The sequence below is a fragment of the Urocampus carinirostris genome, chromosome 5 (genome assembly GCF_059441175.1).
Source record: "Urocampus carinirostris isolate Australia breed hairy pipefish chromosome 5, RoL_Ucar_1.0, whole genome shotgun sequence".
Lineage (NCBI taxonomy): Eukaryota > Metazoa > Chordata > Actinopteri > Syngnathiformes > Syngnathidae > Urocampus > Urocampus carinirostris.
The window spans coordinates 41,329,174-41,352,022 of NC_142353.1; the positions used below are offsets into that span (position 1 = coordinate 41,329,174).

Genomic DNA, 22,849 nt, shown 5'->3' on the forward strand with positions numbered 1-22,849 from the left:
AAAGTCAATGAGCGCAAAGAAATGGTGATCGACCACCATGTGGTCCGTGGATTATTATCAGGTTCGGGAAGTGAGTCGGTGGCATGAGAGAAGTTTGTAGGTCCGGGCTAGTGCTATTGTTAGGCTAACAACTCTCTTAGCCGCCCCTGCTGACCCTGCATGTCACCAATGCCAGATCAAAGCTACAACTCGTGGGGAACTGCTACACTCAGGACAGTTGTATTTTTATCATCGCAGAGACCTGGCTTAATCCGAGGAACCCAGATGTTAACGTGTAGCTAGCCAGTCGCTCTCTAAATCGCTTACTAGCACCGGAAGGAGAAGTCCACCAATTTTGTTATACTTTTGCAACTGCAATACTGTGTTTTAATTTGTAGCTCAATGTTGTTATTTTTTTACAGTTTTATACTCGAGGTAAGTTTAACCCTCGTGGGCTTTTATGATGGTGCAACGCTACTTCACTGATTTTCTCTTTTCGCAGGGTTCTGGTTCCCATTATCCTTGATAACCGAGGGATCATTGAATCTTTCTATTTTGCTGTCTTTAACAGTTTTCCTGTGTGCCAAGGCTTTTTAAATGTCGAATTAAAGAAAGATTCATGAGTTTCTAAGGAAGTAAAATCCAGGAATATGAGCAGATCACAATTGAAAACAATGTTTGCTTCTTGCTTCTTATTCACATGAATAGGATGTGACTGTAAGGTTGATTATGTGACTATGTTCTTTACATTGCCTGTATAACAAAGACTCACAAAACAAGATTATCCTTTTATGCTGCCATAATAACACAACCGAGCTCGTCTGCAACTCATTCAGGCTTTTTGAGAATGGCCGTTGCCCGGTCATTTACAAACACAGGCACATTCGATCCATATACATAGAAATACATTAAGATAGGCACTGACTCACAATAAATAAATTTTTTCAAATAAAACCAATATTCTCTGAATTTTGCTCCAAAATTTTATTAAAACCAAACTACTACTACTGCGGATTACTGAAAAACAGAATAATTTATAATCAATCCCTTTTTTCTGGGAAGGGATGAGAGTTTATTCTGTCATTTGGTAGTTTTTAAAATTTTTATATAGCCTCGACACACAATTTTCTGTAGACCTTGACAGATAAAAGTAGCAACATTTCAATTTTTAGGGAAGCACGGGATTCTATGTTGAGAAATGTACCAAACCAATGTGTACAAAGTTTCACAGCTCTATTCACACATTAGGCGTAAAAATGATTTTAGTTTTCTTTTGCATGTGGAGTAGTCCAGGTTTGTTGGCAACAGAAAGCATCTTCCTCTGTCTTTTGGTGCTTTTGTGGGTCAAGAGAAATTTGTTGACGGATGGCAGATCAATCAAAATGCTGGAATTTGGTCTGGAATTGGGTTTCTTTGTATTTTACTGTCCATAACAGTTTTCCTGTGTGCTAAGCCTTTTTAAATTTTAATTGAGGAATACATAAACGCTCATGCTCTCTGTGCCTCTGCACAGAGTTATGAATAATATATGGTCGTTGTCATGTGAAAAAAAAAACTTGTCTCTGAATTTCCTTTTTGTTTGTTCATTTTCATAATCACTCCTCAATGGCTTATTAAAGCTCCATGCACACCTGACGCCATTGATGAGACACATTTTGCGATCTACGCTAATGGCTGCAAAACGCAGACTTACACCTCACACTATTTCAGATGCACCATTTTCCTCTCTACTCCAAATTGGTAGTTATAGGATTATATGACCATTCAAGATGGTGACTATAACAGAGAAATGGGCAACCACATATTTACTACTGTGCAAAAGAAAAAGACGAATGAGGTATAAGCCCTATATTTCTAGATGATAGCGTCAGGGCACTTTCGACATACCTAAAATGAACTATTCTGTGGAGGGATAAGGCCTTGTTGTCATTGGTGGTTGCTATGTTAACGGTGTCATGTCCTGCACGGTCGTCATGGCACCCAGCTGGCCCCGCCCCTTGACACCGGCTGAGACGAATTGAATTGATTGCTTGTGGAGTACTAAAACGCTCCTTTTGGGACTGCCCGTTGCCAGACCATTGCTTCACTATGAGGAAAACCTGTTCATGCCTGTTTGTTCTGAGTAAATGCCTTGTTTGTAATTTTGATTGCCTTTAAGCCTGTTTTGTTTTGTCTTTGGTCCCGGTGTGTTGGACAACTTTTATTTTCCAATTAAAGTGACAGATCGTCTACGCATTTGAGTTCACACTTCCTGCTTCCTGGCCCGTTTCCTGAAAAATGGACGAAATTGCTTTTGCTTGTCATCGTTCCTTGGGAATTAAGTAAACTCCTAGGCACTGACCTTCGTTGCAGGTAAGCGCGCGCTGTGGATATAGCCCTGCCCATTCCTGACGCTCACCGAATGAAATTACTCTGTTTGCGTTGAGTTTTTGGGTGTTTACAGTTTGTTCTTCGGCTTTTTGTCAAAGTATCTCAACAGTGGACATAGATTGTTTAATGAGCTTCCAAATAAAGGATTCTATAGCGATGTACAACCAAAACGGTGTCTGTTGATGTGACACTTTGACTGTAAACTGTAGTTGAGATTGTACTCTATACATACTAGACCGAACCTCAACCACCCCACTTTGCATGAGCTATATTCGGCTTTGCATGTGGCAATGCAATAATTAATTTCACACACTGCGAATTATCTCCACGCCCGTTGTAATCATGAAAAGTGCCATAGGTCCCCGACCCCTGCCCTGTGTAATGGTTGTCTGAAACTGCTCTTGGATTTCCATTTTGCTTAGAAAGATGTACTCAAGTATTAAGAAAGTAAATGTAACTTGTTGATACCCACCGTTCCTTTTAATATACAGTCCGGGAGACATTTTTAAAAGTTAGTCGTCATCTTTTTATCATTGTGAATATACATGGGGGTTGATGCAGATGGAGGAAGAAATAATACGTAATGATGTGTTGCTTTTTGTTCTTTCGTCAACAAAAGCTTCTAAGAAGTATATGAGCATTTTCAGAAATTAACTACTTGCTCATGGTCAAGTTGAAAGTTTTATTTAGATAAAAGTCCAACATGTTATACTTTAAACACGTTCTACTCACATAAAGAATGGGAATGATGGAAGGGTCATCTCTACGAATGATGTTCGGAACATACTCAGCTTTTGGAACTTTGGAGGATATAAGCTGTGGCAGAAAACGAAAGATCAAAGACCGAGTTTCCATGAACCATAATCATTCAATTAATGCCGGCATGGCTGAGTAAGGAATTATGGTCCTCACAATGATTTTCGGTGGGATGAAGTCGTCTCCTTCACAAGCCGCTCTCTCCATTTCTCTTTCATCCCCCCAGTCAGCGTCCTCATCCAAACCCTCATCGAGTGTCCCTGAAGAGGTCTGCAGATCGCCACCTGTCTCACACACAAGCACAGGAACAAAGATTGACATGAAAGGAAAGCATAAACAGGATAAAATGGTACGTGATCATTTTATAGTGCTGCAGCTGGCATTTTGTTTTAGGAATAATATGGGTAAGAGACCCCAATGACCCCAGACAGTTTCAAGGATCTATCATACAAATGATGAAATTAATATTCAAGTGTGTTTAGTGTGCACTTCAGCAAAACGTGATCATACAAGAAGTGAATGTAAGAATGACAATTACATTATGCAAAATGGGGGCATAGTTTGCTTTTTGGTGTGCTTATTAATAAGGTATTTCACAGAAGTGAGTTCACCCATTTGACTTGTGTTATTTGAAGTCAAGTCATGTTTATTTGTATAGCCCTTAATCAAAGGTAACACGGAACACCATTACAACATCCCTGACCCGAAACCCTCACGAGGGCAATGAAAAACTCAAAAACCTGTGCAGGAAGAATTTTAAGAGCACATTAGGTTATCTCCTTACAAGATGACCACGATGGAATAGATGTTGCAAGGGCATCATCAGACAATACACAGGAATCATCAACATTATATATACATAATCAGATCAAAGCGGCGCCGCCACAGAGCGGCTGCCTTTTCCAGCACCTGCTCTGTTATCTCTTACTTTTTGTGATTTATTGTTTTATTGTCTACTCCTATCTTCGGTGTTTTTCTTCCCGTTTAACAACTACACTTTGGATGCCTTTCTATCCTATGGACATGGGTTTTAGCGCACAAAAATGCGTTTATTCGAGGAATCAACTCCCTGCCCTGAAGAATTCTCGTGCCGGCGTGATGAGGGGGCCTATGGTGGAAGAAGAGCCGGAGCTAGCTAAGCGGCTAGCGGCGTTATAAGTCTTCGGTAGCATCCGTAATCATGGTAAATGTGAACTCACCACCAAATAAGACCAACGAGTGCTGGTGGAAAACATCGAAGCGCACAGGGAGCGCAGTTGCTGTGTTTTACGGAAACGTGGCTCACGTTTAGCACCTCGGACGCTAATGTGTAGCCACCCGGAGCTACCCGGAGCTATTCCGGCTTCAGCGCCGCTATACAGAGACACGAAAGCCTACGGGAATCTAAGAGGAAACGGACTCGCTAACACGAGGTGGTGTATCCCTGGACACAAAGAAAAAGATTTCCATCTGCCGCAAGGATGTCGAACTTTTGGACTAGCGTGTGACGTCATCCACTCCGCTACAAGCAACCCTAGGGCATCATGTTAATCTGTTAATAAACAACAGGGTAGACTGCTGGATGTGTGAATTTCCCTACGGGGATGAATAAAGTATCTATCTATCTATCTATCTATCTAATAACAGAATGTCCAGTTGACAGCTCCCTGCCCCAAAATCTTGACCGATGCAGCAGGTTCTAGATCAGGGGTCTCCAACCCTTTCCAAGCCGAGAGCTACTTTTTGTTACTAAATAACGCAAGGGCACCCAGTTTGATATGAATTTCTAAAATAACAGTTTATCATTTTATTACTATGTTATTATTATGTTTTTTCCCGTTATTAATATGTTATTAACAGGTTAATTATTGGAACTAGGGTTAAATAGACACTGTTATAAAAAGAAAAATCAGTTTATAGAAAATCACGACGACTCATCACAAAACAGGTCTGCGGGCACCTTAGCTGTCCTCAGGGGGCACCAGATTGGAGACCCCTGTTCGAGATGATGGCATACATCAGGTCCAATTTGATTTCATGAGGAACAGTAAAAAAACAGATGTTGCTAGTTACTCAGTACTTTTAGTAACTTTTTCACCAAGTACTTTTTTTACTTTTACTCAAGTAAGTATTTGGATGACTACTTTTACTTCAAATTGAGTACAGTATTATTATTCCGAAGTAAAAGTAATTTTACTTGAGTAAAGAATTTGGTTACTCTACCCACCTCTGGTTAGAGTTCCTCACTACTTCTTCCAAAAGGTAACTGAGTGAGAAACTGAAATACTCTATAGTAAGAGTAACTATTTACCTGGGAAAGTATTTTTTTTCGTTACTTTAAAAATAAGTTGTTTATCAAAGAATTAGAGAATTTCTGAGTAAATACGAAACACCGCGGTGACGTCTTTGACTGGATTTTACCTGGAGAGATGGGAGTTCCGACTCTTTAGAGGACCGTTTATTTTCCGGCTCAACTCTTTAAAAAGAGCCGGCTCGTTCGAGTCCAAAACGGCTCTTTAGGTTGTATTTGTTGCTTTAATACATTCATTACCAAATGATATGTAATATCGTGCATGGAATTACTTAAAAAACAGGTGGGGGATAAAGTAAAAAAAAAAAACAACATAAACAAACAAGCTTCATCGTCGACGGCGACTTTAATCGGGCATGTTTATGGACTGTACTCCCAAATCCATTCAATATGTGGACTGAGCAATTAGGGAAAAACACTGGACTATGTGTAATGTAAGATCAAACATCAAACATTCCGGTTGTATCCACCAACTCTGTTTGTCCCTCAGTTAGTTCTTTGTTCCTTTATCTCTTTGTTTCCTTATCCTCACTGTAAATGTGGAACTGGAGTTGTCCAATTTCGTTGTCACAGCATATTCCATGTTGTAACGATGACAATAAAGCCATATTCTATTCTATTCTATTCTAAATGAAAAAATACAATAACAAAGGAAATAGATCCAACAAATGAAATGTTAATGAAATGAAATGTTCTGCATTTATATAGCGCTTTTCAAGTCAATGGCTTCCCAAAGCGCTTTACAATGTGCTCCACATTTCCCAATAGCGGCCTTGCAGCCATGTAAGGCGCTAACCTGCTTATTGGGGGTATTAGGGGTTCAGTGTCTTACCCAAGGACACTTCGACATGTAACACGGACGAGCCGGGATTCGAACTGGGATCCCTTGATCCCAAGACGAGCGCTCTACCTCCTGAGCTACTGCCGCCCCAAATAAAATAGAATAAAATTTACCTTTTCAATTAAACACATTAATTGTGAAAACACAGGAAATATAATGACAATGTTTTTAAAAGGACAAAAAATATAATTGTTCACTGAAAAAAACTCATAATACAGCTCGTCATAGCTAAACCCTAACAATGAAATCACTTGGGCAACCTTTTCTTCTTTTTCGTCTAATGATTTTTATGAGATACTTTATACAGGGTAGAAGTTTAACATTTGTATCCATTCCCAAGGGGAAAGAATCCAAATGAAACAAACAGGATACCAGCCAAAATCTCCAGATGAATTGTGTGCAACCTCAGAGGTGGTACCCTTGTAATAAATTAGCTGTCGCATTGTGTTGGCATTGTGTTCTCAAACCTTTAGGAGGTGATATTATCGTGACATTCAGAACGATCCTTTAAATCCCCTCACATGAATTTTCGTCCTTATTTCTACAATCTCAATGTGCATTTTAAGTAGTGCCTGAATCTCAATTTATGAAAGGATTGTCCTTGTAAAAAAACATTAATATATTCCGCTTGTGTTTGCATGCATAAAAGAAAAAACGTTTGTCTCTGTCAGCGGGGGATAGTGATGGAGAGTGTGCTGACTCACTGTCCCTGGAGTCATGCAGTGAGTCAGGCTTAACAGGGGTGGGGTCACTCCACGATCGGCTGAAACTCTTTGCTCTGCGGTCGGCAAAGGCTGATGGAAAAACACAGTGGTACAATTATGATGGAAAATTGGACCAGTAAGCATCGATATTCTTATGAGCAAATTTTGTAAAATCTTACTATTAACTACAGCCATCAGTGGGTGTCAGAGCATTGATTGCCTAGATGTCCTTAATTACCTTTTAAAATAGAAACATTTTGAAGCAATGCTTGTGCCCAATGTTCCCTGTAATTTTCCACGGGTCTGAGCGTTCACACCAAGTCGGTGAGCAACGCTTGAAACAACAGTGAGCAACAGCAATCCCAAGTGTGGCAAGATAATTAATTATCAAACATGTCCAAAACTTATCAAGTTACATTTGGCTGAGTTTCCGGCAATGCAAAATTATTTTTTTCTTTTGAATGAATTGACTGATGTACTATTGCAAAGGTTGTACGGCCTACATACGTCGTTTGTTCTTACAATTCTTTCACAAGATATCCATTTCTTTTTATTTCCCGATATATTTTGTCGCATAATATTAACATTTTTTGGGGCTAATTTAGTCGGTTGTAAGATACAGAACTGTACTTAATCACATTTTTTAGTGAAAGTACAATGTTGGCAACATGATTCACTTGATATAATTGGAAATTATTTGAATGCAACACAAACTTTTTATTCTTTTTTCAGTGTTTTTTTTCTACTTTTTTTAAAATTCCTTTAAAAAAATCTCATTGTGTTTATTTTTTCCGAGTTGCTACTTTTTTCTTTTTGTTCTCTATTGACTTTTTTCCTACATTTCTTTCTTTTCTTTTTTTCTGGCTTTTTTCTAATTTTTTCCTTCTTTTTTTCTCTTCCTTTTGTTTCTTTTTTTCTCAGCTTTTCACTACTTTTTCATTTTGGTATTTTTTTCTTTTTTGTTCTATTCCCCCCTTCCTTTAAGTCATTTTGTGCATAATTTTACCTAATATTTGGTCAAGTTGGGATTGAAGAAGAAAAAACAACCTGAAGAGCCATTTAGGACCCTTTTTAGAGCCGAGCCGAAGAGCCGGTTCTCAACATACTCTATTGACTTTGCTCAACTTCGTTCTACTTCGACTCGACTTCAAAATACCGCATTTAGGACACAACGTCAGGGGAACCCATGTATTTTTACCTTCATGCACTATAACTTTGATTTGAGTCGCTTCTTAATTAGTAATTTTGAGCCCTCATTTTTCTGCGCTGGCTAGATTTTCTTGTGCGCCGAGAATGTGCGAGCAGTGCGCAATTGCGCACGTGCGCAGCTTAGGGGGAACCCTGCTTGTGCCACCTCTGTATTGACTAACTCCGCCCACTACTTGGCAGTAATGCCTCTCTTTCAGCGAAATTCAACTTAAGACAAAAGTTGCAGTCCAGAAAAGGGGAAGTAGAAGAGTAAGAGATCCAACATTATGTATGAGTAAAATCCACCCAATACAACCAGATAATGATTGATTGTCTCCCTATTTGAACCCAGTCCTGTCAGTCCCCCGTTGTCAGTCCGTCTGCAAGCCTTTTTTGAACCCGGACCCCTGCCTGTCCCGTGTTTGCTCCCGTTTGTCTCCGGCTACAACCCGTTTTGACCCCGACCATGTCTGCTCTCCCGTCGTGACTTATGATGCGTTTTTTTGATCCCGACCCCGTCTTGCTCTCCCAGTCCCGGCTACTGACCAATTTCCGCCCCTGACACCGCCATCGCTCGCTACGGAAGATCCACTTCCGCGTTCGGATCAAAATCCGAGTACGAGAGCGACTTGCTACCCGCGGCCAGCGAACACCGGATCGTGGGCGCAGCCCTTCCTCTCTCTTTCAATAAAACTTGTGATAAACGTCACGCAAGTGGGTCCTGTTTTCCGTTCTGGTCCTGACAAGTTTAACCTTTTATGCTGATTTAATAACATAACCAAGATTGTCGGCATCTAAACACACAGGCTTTCTGGGAATGGGCGTAACCGATAATGTTCCTGTTCACCTAAAAAAAAGGCACATTAGGTTCAAATATTGGTTCCAAAGTTGAAACATTAGCAAATCAAAGTCATCAAGTCATAAATACTTCAGAACCCCTAGAAATCAATTAAGATAAGCACAGACTCACAATAAATACAAATTTTTAAATAAAGCCAATTTTCTCAGATATTCTTCAAAACGTGTGACTTCCCTGAAATCAATCCATTATTACTGAAAAAAAAAAAAAAATATAATAAAAACATTTTTTTCTGATAGAGGATGAGGGTTGTCATGATTACTGATGTGAATCAGCTGTGCCCGCTCTTTTGGCGCCAACTGCCTCGGACTCTGATTGGCTCCCTGTCACTATTTAAACCCACTTCTTTCTGTCACCTGTTGTCAGTCCGTCTGTGAACCTCAGTCTACTCTAGGCAAGCTTTTCAACCCTGACTCACTCCTGTTTTTGCTCCCGTCTGTTTCCCGGCTTCGACCCGTTTTTTGATCTTGACCACGTTTTTGCTCTCCTGTCCCGGCTACTGACCCGTTTTTTCCGTTTCCCGACACTACCATTGCTCGCCACAGAAGTGCCACTTCCGCGTTCAGAGTGACCTGATCCCCGCGACCAGCGATCACCGGATCATGTGTGCAATCCTTTCCTTTCTTCCCAATAAAACTTTGGTTCCTGTCTCCGTTCTGGTCCTGACAAGGGTTTGATTTTTTATTTGGTTGTCTATGTTTTATCTAGCCCAGACAAACACTTTTCTGTATGCCTTGGAAGATCAGTTAAAATCCTGGAATTCGGTTTGTGCTTGTAGATCCTCCCTTTGGACAAATGCCTAGCGCTGAAAGCGTTAAGGTCCCTAATGAGTAATTGCCTTTAATGTTTTCTGCCTACGCTTGTCTACTAATTGAATTGGTTGCGTATTGATTAAAGATTTACTCTTACAGTATAAGCCCGGGACGATATGAAGTGCCACAGTCAAAGCACAATATAGGTCAACAAGGTAATAACTGGTTGTGAATTTACTCTCTGGAAAGTGAATTATGCTCTGCAGCAGTGTTCCCTCTAAGCTGCGCGTGAAAAAAAGAAAATCTAGCCAGCGCACAAAAATGAGGGCTCAAAATTACTAATTAAGAAGCGACTTAAGTCAAAGTTACAGTGCATGATGGTAAAAATACACGGGTTCCCCTGACGTTGTGTCCTAAATGCGGTATTTTGAAGTCGAGTCGAAGTAGAACGAAGTTGAGTAAAGTTAGTAGAGTTTGTCGAGAACCGGCTTCTTTGGCTCAGCTCACGAAAAGGAACCGGCTCTTTCGGGTCCTAAACGGCTGTTGGGGTTGTTTTTGCTTTTTTAATCCCAACATGACCAAATATTATGTAAAATTATGCACAAAATGACTTAAAGGAATGGGTGAATATAACAATAAAAAAATATATACCAAAATGTAAAAGTAGTGAAAAGCAGAGAAAAAAAGAAACAAAAGGAAGAGAAAAAAAGAAGAAAAATTTGGAAAAAAGACAGAAAAAAAGAAAAGACAGAAATGTAGGAAAAAAGTAAATAGAGAACAAAAAGAAAAAAGTAACAGCTCGGAAAAATAAACACAATGAGATTTTTTTTTTAAAGGAATTTAAAAAAAAGTAGAAAAAAAACACGGAAAAAAGAAGAAAAAGTTTGTGTTGCATTCAAATAATTTCCAATTATATCAAGGGAATCTTGTTGACAACATTGTACTTCCACTAAAAATGTGATTAAGTACAGTTCTGTATCTTACAACCGACTAAATAAGCCCCCCAAAATGTTAATATTATGCAACAAAATATATCAGGAAATAAAAAGAAATGGATATCTTGTGAAAGAATTGTAAGAACAAACGACTTTTGTAGGCCGTACAACCTTTGCAATAGTAAATGAGTCAATTCATTCAAATGAGAAAAATCATTTTGCATTGCCGGAAACTCAGCAAAATGTAACTTGATGTCAAGTTTTGAACATGTTTGATAATTATCTTGCCACACTTGGGATTATGGTTACTCACTGTTGTTTCAAGCGTTGCCCACCGACTTTGTGTGAACGCTCAGACCCGTGGAAAATTACAGGGAACATTGCTCTGCAGTACTTTAGGATACGGTAAATGACACCATCACAGCATGGGAAAGCAAGATGAAACAGAACATACTGTGCCTGACAAGTATTTAATTGTAGTTTGGTAATTCTCAAACGAACAGCTCATTCATATACATTTAGTTTTAAGTATACAGCAGAGAGGAAATAAAATCCACAGATTCCCATCTGTTGTGAACAACTGGAGCTGAAAACTACGAGTGGAGACTTCCTAACAATGATTCAGACCTGCGACGAGCGTTTGTTACATTTAAATGAGCTAGTTTATCAAAAATGTTTTACTTGGAGTGACGATAATTTTTCCCATTTTACTATTTTATTCACATGTTTCTAATTCAGTTTATGAATTAGTGTCTACATCTTCTACTGATCTAAACATTCCCCACAAAGCAAGGCAAAGAATATTTTCCATACCGTAGTCTATAGTTGGACCATAAATCCCTAAAATAGCAAGATTTCAATTTGTACAAATACTCTACGTAATACAAGTCAAATTCATAATTGTTCCACTCCTTAACTAACATCCTACTCACAATAACTGAAGATAGAAACACATGAACTTACTCTGGACCTTCATCCTTCGGCTTCCCACCATTCGAAGGTGTTTGCGGAAGTTTCTATTATATTTGGGGAACAAAAAATGACTTGTTAGTAACAGGCCGCATAATCACAAAAAACAAAAAAAAAACACAAGCTTTGATAACATCGAAGTTGAGCACAAAAACTGGTGATTTATATGTTTAGCTTTTCTGCAAATCTGGGTTCGGATCAAAAAAATCATTGATATGGTTGCTAGGAAGAACATCGTACTAATATTTAATGAATACGTGTGTCGTATTTTACCTGGCTTTTGTTACTACCTATGCCAAATGTAAAGTTTTTCTTTTGTTTAAACATGTGTAACTATGTATTACTATGTATTACTGTGTACAGTTTCACTCAAGGCTAACACATCAACCTTCATTTTAGTCATCATCCTTCCGATCTCCTCTTTCTTCCACTCAGTCGCTTTACTTCCACATCCTCTCACATTTAGTGACCCTATAACTCGGGTTTGCGAGACCTTTCGGTCTCCCGTCCCCCTTTTTTTGCCTTGCTGTCTCTTAGGGAGGAGAGATAGAGAGGAGAGGATCCCCAGACCCCTTGCTCCCTCTACTTTAGTCGCCTCTTACGACATGCAGCGGACCACGGTGGGAGAATTCTCACACCTCTGTCAGGTTTTCAATGTAAATCTCTTGAATTTCTGTCTCAAGGTAATTAGCTTGTTTTTATATTACTAGATATAAAAACAATGTTTCTCATACACACACACACACACACATGAAGTAACGTTTCAATAATCAGTCTAATTATTTCTCTTGTACGTTTATCAATCTTGTATTCTCTTATTTTGAAGTCGTGTTCATGTGTTTAATGTTTTCACTTACGTGAAATAAACCACGCCCCCTGGGGGCGGTCTCTTTTACCTCTGGAACCATGATGAGAGCCTCGTGTGAGTACTTGCTCCTACTATCACGGGTAATATATTAACATTATATGTATTTTATTTGGGTAAATATGGCCACGAAATAGTCTTAACAATGATTGACACCGGAAACTATGTACAGTATTAATATTTCTAAAATATACATTAAAATAAATATATTAAACATGAAATATAGACAAACAAAAAAGGAGACAGAAGGTTGTTAGCTAATTTGCTAGTGAGTTGCCAATGTGACGACAAGGTGGACTATTGGTACGTGCGAATGGTATCTTAAACTAGGTTACAGCTCCTACAGCCATGTTTTAGCAACACTCTCAAGGTCATTGCAAAGCACAAAGACCAACCAGCCCTGGTCAGATCTATCCATCAAAGTCAACAATCAAACCACAGAAGAAATGATTTGAAAAGCAAGAAATTGACTGGAGTTTTTTTACCATAAGAGGTTTACACATGGAACAAAGTATAACCTGAAAATCGTATGTGTCAGTCATGTATGACTCTGTAGTTTCTTAGCATGCTTGAATTATATTGTTAATATTAAGTATCTTAACTTTTTGTTGGTCAGAGGACCCATCACATAAATGTCTTCATTTAAAACATGACAGAAGTGGTAAAATGTTCAGAGTATTTGGAAATATCTTGACAAATAGTATCAGTCGTGGTACCTACAACTTTAAAGGCTTCAAAAGATGGAAAAATTAAAACAATCCAATGCACAAGTGACATCTTGCAACCCGGTAGAGGTGATGACATGCATTGCATGAGTTAGGCATCAACTTGTTTCATGCACAAAAATGATGGATAGTCAGATATATGCAGTTGTAAATATTATCTAATCACTATAAAAACTGAAGCAAGCAAAGTACCTTGTGAAACCCGATACCGTCAGATGCTAATGCGAATTTATTGTCACGAGGTTTGAGCTAAACATCGTGCTGTAAAAACAGCACATGACAGTGAATACAGAGCCTAAAATATAGAAATGACTCAGAGGAGAGGAGTCAGCACACATGTTCTCCTGAGTGACAACAGCTTTCAAAATGACTTCGCACTTAGTCGGGGAGTTGAATTCATGTCAAAGTGAGTGCTAAGTATCGGCTGATAAAAAAAAAAAAAATCAGTCTAGCATATACAGGCGGGGTTTTTAAGGGTTATTGTTCTATCTTCGTTATTCATTATCCATTATCCGTTATCGGTCAGTTCATAATACGCTACAAAGCCTAGGAGCCGGGACACTTACTCTCAGCCAAAAGGCCAAGCTAAGGTCCTAGCCCTAAAGCCTTGCTGCGATCATTGCGAATGCACCGTTCCCGGAGGTACTGCAATACCGGGCCGATGCGTGGAGTGGACAGAGCAAGCTCTTATTCCATCTCCGGATTGCAAAAATCAAAGATCATGGCCAAGCTAAGGACTGACATAGCATCAAAGCCACAGTCCAAAAACAACAAGGCCAAGCTAAGGACCTAGCATCAAGGCCAAGCTAAGGACCTAGCATCAAAGCCTGGGTCAAGCTAAGGACCTAGCATCGTGAGAAAATAATGCAGTGACATTAGCTGTGGCGCCTGGAATACGTAACGACACCTCTCAGCTAAAAATATGGCATTTGGAGTTCTCTTCAAACACTCATGTGCGCAGAAACTAACTACATTTAGTGATGGCAGTGTCTGCAACTCATGACAAAAAGTTAGCGGACACCAGAGCAGACTTCTCTGAAAAGTTGCCTGCCCAGCCATAAAGTTGCCTGCCCCGTTTTTCACAACTTGAAACACAATAAGACGACTCATCTAAAAAAAAAAAACCATTGTTGCAAAGTATTAAGAATTGATCATCAAGTTTATTATAAATCTACTTATAACATTCATTGCATGGATATGACATCGCTGTTTTCCATCTGCCATCAGTATGTACCTGTATTAACTCATCTTCATTCATGCAATGTTTGTGTTGCGTCGTCTGCTACAAGCCACGTGAACTCCTCTTTCCACGATGCTTTAGATGTGAGTCTACGTTTTGTAGCGTCATCAATTTTGTTAGCTTCTTTTGAATCTTTCTTCTGGGGCTGAGGTCTTGGCTTGATTCCTAACCACTTATCGATTTTTATTGTGTTCTGTAGACGTCTACTTTGGAAAATAATGTGTAAATTCAAGACCTTATAACGCTCAGGAAAGTCTGGAAGCCCGAAGTAATTCGATGCAGGCTTCTGATCGGCTGCCGAGTATGCAAATTGCCAAACGAACCAAAATTCCAAAACTGAAGATTTTGAAATCGGAATAAAGCAAACGTTTAATTTGGAAAAATAAATAAATAAAAACAAAGAATTTTTGGGGGGTTTCTGGGTGCTCTTTAGATTGTTATCGGGTCTGGAAAGCGACTGAAGCAGCGTCAGGAGAGGCGGCAAGTGAGGTTGCAGGTCCGGCCCACTGCTAGAGCTAAGCTAACGATTCTCTTAAGCTATCCCTGCGGATCCTGTATCTCACCAACACCAGATCATTTACCCATGAAACAGATGACCAGCAGCTACAACTCGTGGAAAACTGCCAAATTCGGGACAGTTGTATTTTAATCACCTTTGGGTGCTTTTATAAAGGTGCTTCTTCGTGGATTTTTACTTTTTGCGGCGGTTATTGTCACTCTACCTTTGACAAACGTTTTTACACTATAATACAATACGTTTTTGGTGTTCTTGTTTGTTCTTTGTGTTTTCTTTTTGTGATATTCTCGCAAAGTCAATAGAGGTGCGTTGGTTTCGATATTTGCTCCGAAATATTTGAGTGAGGGAACCTTACGAAGGGTTCTAAAAACCAAGCAAAAAGTCAATCACAGGGCAATTGTCAAGGGCACACCGAGCGGCAATTGATCCCATAGAAGCGGGACTGATTCAGTTGAACCACTATACAAGCAAAGGTCCGGCAATCAATATCATGAATTGAATCAGCAGTAGTGATTTAGTAGAACAGTTAATAGGGTCCTTGCTGTTTTTATTGCTAAGCTATATAAGCTCTTCCAGGTCATTTTTTGTCAATAAGTGACAATTCCAAGAAGAAATAATCCCTTTTACTTGACATGACAGACGTTATGCATTACAGTAGCACGGATAAGGAGATGGGGAAATCAGTATTTTATAGTCGACTACAAGATTTTCTCCTTGTGGTTTTCCGAGATCGGTTTTGCTTTTCACAGGACAGAACAGGAAAGCCAGGACATGGTACCTCTCGATCATGGTGGCAGCCTCCTGCTCTCTTTTCCGTCTCTTTTTCTCTGCAATGCCCCGGAAAGCCCTGCCAGAATGTCAAAGTGTTAAGCAAATTCTGTTTCAACGAGGACCTGACCCGAACCAATTAGTTTTTCCGTTTGAACCCAATTTCAACCAGGGTTCGCAATGGGAGTCACTTAAAACCCTTTTCTTTTAAGTGAGTATAATAGTTTCCTAAAACGTCGAAACACCAGTCACGACTCCAGCCTTTGACTCTGGTGGAGTGTAAATTATGTTGAAAAAAGGGTTGTGGATAAAAGGGTTCGAGGTTATGTTTAATAGAGGTGAATGAAGAGTTAATTATTCAAGGATAAGCACAAGTATTTGCTGAATCAAAACAAACAAAGCAGCAACAAACACACACTAACACACTAGAAGACAAAGCTTGATAAGAAAGACACAGCCTTTCATAAAGCCTTGAGGCTTCATCAAAATTATTTCGGACACAAGTGGACCAGTTATTTATACTAGTATGGCTTGTGGACTTGGTAGTTATATAACAATACTTAACTGAACCAAATAATTTCAATAACTGCATAACAGTTGTTTGACTGTCATTCTCTCCTAAAGGGGAGGACAATTGCTTGGACATAATGTCATCCGTAATGAGAATCAAGCATTGTTGTGCGTCACATATGAAGTCAAACCCTTTTGACTTACAACAGCCACTATTGCACTAGGAAAGACAAATATGTACGAACAGGGAATAACAACACTGCCCAACATGTCAGTAAAACATATTTCACTATTTCCTGTATTTGTGTAATGAAAAAAGTAAATATTATTGATGTTCAACACCATCAGAAATACACCCCATTCATTGTTCACATGGTAAATGACTATTTTAGCTGTAAATGTCTGTTTTTTTCATTTTTAATCTAATAGCCACACAGATGTACAGAGACCCAATTCCAAGCAACCAACAATCGTGTCTTTTAATTGTGTTAGAAGGCTAATGACAAAGTGGAGCTGTTAAACGGGATGAAAACAGGAAAACGCTCCAGAGGGTCATCAAAACAGCCCAGAAAATCGTCGGTTGCTCTCTGCCCAGTCTGGAGGACATTGGCTGCTCTCGCTACCTCAGCAGAGCAGAAAACATCATCAAGGACTTTTCTCACCCCGGCCACCACCTCTTTGACCTGCTGCCTTCCGGCAAGCGCTACAGGTCACACAAAACAAAAACAAACAGACTCAGAGATAGTTTCTTCCCCAGAGCCATTACCACCCTAAACACACTACCTCATACGAACGTAAATGGTACTCATGTCTATGTTTCTTGCACAATGTTGACTGCACGATGTTTACTGCTCACCTTGGACAATGTTGACTATCTTTTTTTGCACTATGATGACTATTTTTGCACCAAATGCATATGTTGACTATTTTTTGCACTAAGATGACCATTTTTGCACCAAATGCATATTGCCCAAACCCTTACGATACCAAACTGTATGTAACATCCTACATGCCGACATTTCTTGTGTACATTTTGTGAAAATTATAACTATAACCTTATCCTCCTTGTTTTATAACCTTATCTTCTCTGTTCCTTTATCTTCTTGGGTTTTTACCTCACTGTGAATGTGTGAGACTGGAGTGTCATGCCCAAATTTGTTGTCACAATATTTTAACCCATTTTGTAACAATGACAATAAAGGTATATTCTATTCTATTCTATATTTTTAGATCCATTCCAAAACCTAAATCTTGAAGTGTTATTGATATCAATGCCATATATTAGAGCTGGGCAATATATGGAATTAACCTCCTTTTGTTGGCCAGTCTATGATATGGGTTTTTTTGCTACTCTACTTGAAGGCCAGTGTCTCAGAGTGCCTCATCATGAAATAAAATGAAATAATCTGCATTTATATAGCGCTTTTCAAGTCAAGACTTCCCAAAGCGCTTTACAGTGTGCTTCACATTTCCCAATAGCGGCCGTGCAGCCATGTAAGGCGCTAACCTGCTTATTGGGTATTAGGGGTTCAGTGTCTTACCCAAGGACACTTCGACATATAACACGGAGGAGCCGGGATTCGAACTGCGATCTCTTGATCTCAAGACGAGTGCTCTACCTCCTGAGCCACTGCCGCCCCTTCACTGTAGGTCTTGACACAGGTGTTTTGCAGGTACTATTTACGAAACTGCCAGTTGAGGACCCGTAAATCCTCTATTCCTTAATCTAGAGACTTTAATGTACTGGGCTTCTTTTTGGGTTGTGCCTCCCACTTTTCTTTCTACTCTGGTTAGAGCTTGTTTGTGCTGATCCCTGAAGGGAGTAGTATACACTGTTGGTAGAGAACTTCAGTTTCTTGGCAATTTCTCGCATGGAATAGCCTTTAGTTCTAATAGATGTCAAGTTTCATACGAAAGTTCCCTTTTTATGGCCATTTTTAAAGTTTAATAACACCCACAAATGTGATGCTCCAGATATTTGTCTAGCTCAAAGAAAGATCAGTTTTATAGCTTATCTTACCTGCTGACCTGTTTCCAACTGTGCTAACATCATTGCACAAGGGTTTTCTAATCATCATTAGCCTTCTAACACAATTAAAATACATGATTGTTGGTTGCTGGAAATGGGTCTCTATACACCCGTGTGGCTATTAGATTAAAAATAAAAAAACAAACATTTACAGCTAAAATAGTCATTTACCATGTGAACAATGAATGGGGTGTATTTCTGATTATTTTCACGTTAGCTTCATTTGAAAAACTCAGTGGTTTTCCTTAAAAATTATGGACATTTATTAGCGGCCTTTTAAACAGTAGTATATATATAATTTTGAACACAATATTTATACTTGTTTGACCAACATTTTACGGGATATTTTAAAATCAAATAAAGTTAAATTTTGAGGTATTGTGTGATACGTGTTATTGTTTAAAACAGATGAAAATAATATTTGCCAAAAATCCTGAATATTCTTTATGTCCATGTTGCCAAGCCCTGTAAAATAACGATAGTATAATTACATTGACTTCCCTTCCTTCTGCAAAAAAAATGACCAATACTTTCAAACAGATTCTTTAAAATCCCGACAAAATATTTTCCCTACATCGTGCAAATATATAATGGTAATTTACCATTCGTATAACTCCAGGTTAATAATTGTTAGGTACCCACTAAAAGGCAGAAACCCGATACTCTAATAAATACTGGTATGGACACTGATGAGAATCACTAGTATTTCTAAAAAGCATTACTATAGGCCATATCCTACATATTCTCATATCCATCAGAGGCAATGATGAATGATTGAAGCTGATCATGTTTCTTCAAATAAATTCAAGCTCTGAGCATTCCTTTTCATGCATAATGGTGGATATACTTTTTACAACTGGACTGAGTATTGCAAAACATCACTTTGATGTTTCCAGGTTTTTAGTCTATAAGGAACATAAACATTTTAGTTCCCACTTTATTTCTTCCTTTGTGCACCTTTGCTTCTAATCACCGAGTTAGTCATACTCAGTCCGGCAAACAGTGTGGTAATGACAACAGTTAAAGTGAATGCGGCAAAAAACATGAGGGGGTGGGGGAGGTTCAAGATGAGTTGGTTGATCTGAAAAGAAACAAGCAAGAAGCAAAATAGGAAGAGTGTGGGTGGGTGTTGGAATTACTCACGATATTCTGCAGTCGTGATTTAGCAAGGCGGCACGTGTAAAGGAGAAGAAAACAAGATAAAAGGTAAGTTAGCAGCAGGAAAAAACGAACACTTCGGATGAACTGCATCACGTGCCCACTTATTTACATGATTCTTCAGTGTAATAATGCACCCAAATGTTTGGATTGCAAATTAAAAAATGCATGAAAATAGAAAACGTCAGAATAAAGAGCAATTTAGGATATATCCATTACCACCAGAGCTGACAGGAACTTGAAAGAGAATTATTCACATTGAGGTAAAAGTCATGTAGATATTACGGTGTACTTACGCTTGCATGGTGGTGGTTGCGGTCTGAAAGCTTAACATATTCTCTTTGGGAAACCAGCTGTTTGAATTGTCTTCTATAATCACAAAGAAATAGAAAAAGGAAAAATATGTTTCCTGTTTAGGGTTTTTTGAAAAAAATAAAATAAAAGAAATAAAAGTATAAAATCCAAAAAAAGTACCTTTGCTGACAAACGTCTGACAACATACAGTTTATTATCTATATACTGATCAGGGTTGGGTAGGGTTACTTTAACTTGATTACTTTCATTTACTTTTGGATTACTCCAATACCAAATATGCTAATAAAAGACAAAATAAACTAAATACGAATAAAATTATGACACACAAAACGTGGTAAGCTTTATCTCCTGGCGTTGATCTCTTTGATTGATAGGTTGGGCGTTTTGGTTGTAACATTTCTCAGAATTCACTGTGTGAATATAACTTGTTTTAATATTCCTAAATATAAAAACAATCTTTCACACACACACACACACACACACACACACACACACACACACACACACACACACACACACACACACACACACACACACACACACACACACACACGAAGTAACGTTTCAATAATCAGTCTAATTGCATCTCTTGTACGTTTATCAGTATTGTACTCTTTTATTTTGAAGTCGCATTTCCGGTGTATTTTTCCTGTTTCCTGTGTGAATAAAGTTAACTGGACACACGGGAGCGGGCAGTGCTGCCGAGGTCGTGGCCGGGGTGTGCCACGGGACAGTGCTCTTCCGCTTGGGAAATTTATTTACCTTAATGCTTTTTTTATTTGAGTAATTCTGCCAACATAGAGTTTATATAAGTTTGAACTTTAACATTGATCTCCGGCAAAACTAACATAAAATGCGACAGAAACAAAATAAAAATAAATCCAAACAGCTTGCCAACATCATTTTTGCCGTTCCATGTGTTCCGTTACTCCTCAAGCTTGCACAAAATTTAGTCATTTTATTCATATTTAGTTTATTTTGTCTTTTATTAGCATATTTGGTATTGGAGTAATCCAAAAGTAATGGAAAGTAATCAAGTTAAAGTAACCCTACCCAACCCTGATACTGATATTGTAAATTAATCCATCTTTCTAATTTAGATATTTTTTGTTTTCCTTAGCGTGTATCAGTAACCAATTTGCAACCATCCTATTTAATGTGCAGCATGTGTCCACAAGTAAAAAAAACTTTGAATCCAACTTCAGACCATGCTCCCAGAAATGCCGATAAACTCAAGAGCTACTTTTAGTTTCAAGGTATAAAGGTCAGCAAATGTCTTTTAAAGTTCATCAGGCCTGCAAATGAAAGCTTTGTACGTATTACCTCAAAAGAAACTTCTGTGAGTAGTACCACGCAATCATCTGTGCAATGTATATGTTGAACATTTTGGTGAGCTTAGTAAGAACTAATTTACAAAATTAACCAAAATAGAGCAGGCGGTCAACAAGTATTGATACTGCGAACATATACTGTTCGTATTAAAGTTAGTGATTTGTAAAAAAACAATCATGGGCCAGAACTATAAACGCATTTTTCTCAAAACTAAGTATTCCATCATGAAAACATTGAAATTGCTATCGCCGGCAATCTTTTTATTGGTACATTTAAATAATACTTCATTTTGATGACAATTCAGTGAAATATTGAGTATAAACAAAATCACAGTTCCCTTTTTTGTACCCATTAAGACAAAATCTGGTCATGAACATGACTATAATCCCAAATACACAAATCAATAATAAACTAGTGATAAGGTCCCCCTCCCCCTCAAAACCATAACTACTCACATAAAAAAGCTACAATATTTAAGTATTACAAGTATTTAGTTTTCTCTTTTGAAACTTTTTATTGTTTCTGTAATGAAAAAGACAAAAACAGCCTTAAAATGAGCTAATGTTGTCATGAGTATCGATATGCTTCATCTGTACCCGCTCCTTTGGCGCCAACTGCCTCGGACTCTGATTGGCTCTCTGTCCCTGTCCAAACCCCCTTCTATCCGTCCCCTTTTGTCAGTCCATCTGCGAACCTCAGTTTACACTAGGCAAGCCTTTTTCGGCCCTGACTCCCATGTATTTTCTGCTCCCGTCTGTCCCCCGGCTTTGACCCGTTTTTGATCGTGACCACGTCTACTCTCCCGTCCCAGCTCTTGACCTTTTTTGTCCCCGACCACGTCTACTCTTTTTTCCTGGCTTACGACTCGCTTACGACCCTGACCACGTTTTTGCTCTCCTGTCCCAGGTACGGACTCGTTTTTCTGTTCCCGACACCGCCATTGCTTGACACAGAAGATCTACTTCCGGGTTTAGAGCGACCTGCTTCCTGCGTCCAGGAACCACTGGATCGTGGGCGCAACCCTTTCTCTTTCTTCCGATAAGACTTGAGAGAAATGCAACGCAAGTGGGTCCTGTCTCCGTTCTGGTCCTGACAAATTTCTCTTATTAGCCTATGTAGATTATTTTCAAACTATTTTCGACCTATATTATTAGAACAACTACTTAAAGGAACAGTGTGTATTATTCACAAACTCCTAGTGGTTAAAGCATATTTCATTTAAAAATATAATACCTTTAAATAATAAGCAAAAATTAATATCGCACATCTAATTTACAAAACATGAGCCTCAACTAAAGAGAGCTCACAATTCTTGCTTTCTTGCTGCTACGGGTACCTGAAAACCTGGACAAGGCTGGGCCCCAAAAAAAATAGAAGTTCAATGGGGCGTTTTGGTTACTTTGATTGTCAGTAGTTTTTATTCTTCTTTTGTGCTCTCTAACACTCGTTTACGGTTGCACTACAACAGGGGACTACAACCTTTTTCATGCTACTTTTGTTACTTAATAGCACAAAAAAAACGTTTGATATCTCATCTCATCTCATTAGCTGCACCGCTTATCCTCAGTAGGGTTGCGGGGGTGCTGGAGCCCATCCCAGCAATCATCGGGCAGTGGGCAGGAGACACCCTGAACTGGTTACCAGCCAATCGCAGTGCACACAGGGACAGACATTGATATGCATTTCTAAAATAACAACTTATTATGTAACTACTATGTTGTTACTATGTTATTACCGGGCTTATTTT

The 22,849-nt window shown here is 38.8% G+C and overlaps 1 protein-coding gene and 1 pseudogene across 1 annotated transcript in view; both read right to left on the reverse strand.

Moving 5' to 3' along the window:
- LOC148366413 (NMDA receptor synaptonuclear signaling and neuronal migration factor-like) overlaps positions 1–22,849 on the reverse strand; it is a 254,375-nt gene that overhangs the window by 199,372 nt on the left and 32,154 nt on the right. Inside the window, exons 4-10 of the mRNA XM_088336869.1 lie at positions 19,752–19,824; positions 19,441–19,446; positions 15,769–15,837; positions 11,638–11,690; positions 6,941–7,030; positions 3,262–3,389; positions 3,082–3,165 (exon numbers count right to left, since the gene is read on the reverse strand). Coding sequence (XP_088192995.1) covers positions 3,082–3,165; positions 3,262–3,389; positions 6,941–7,030; positions 11,638–11,690; positions 15,769–15,837; positions 19,441–19,446; positions 19,752–19,824 — 503 coding nt within the window. The remainder of the gene's footprint in view (positions 1–3,081; positions 3,166–3,261; positions 3,390–6,940; positions 7,031–11,637; positions 11,691–15,768; positions 15,838–19,440; positions 19,447–19,751; positions 19,825–22,849) is intronic.
- On the reverse strand, positions 13,854–13,967 carry LOC148366432 (U2 spliceosomal RNA; annotated as a pseudogene).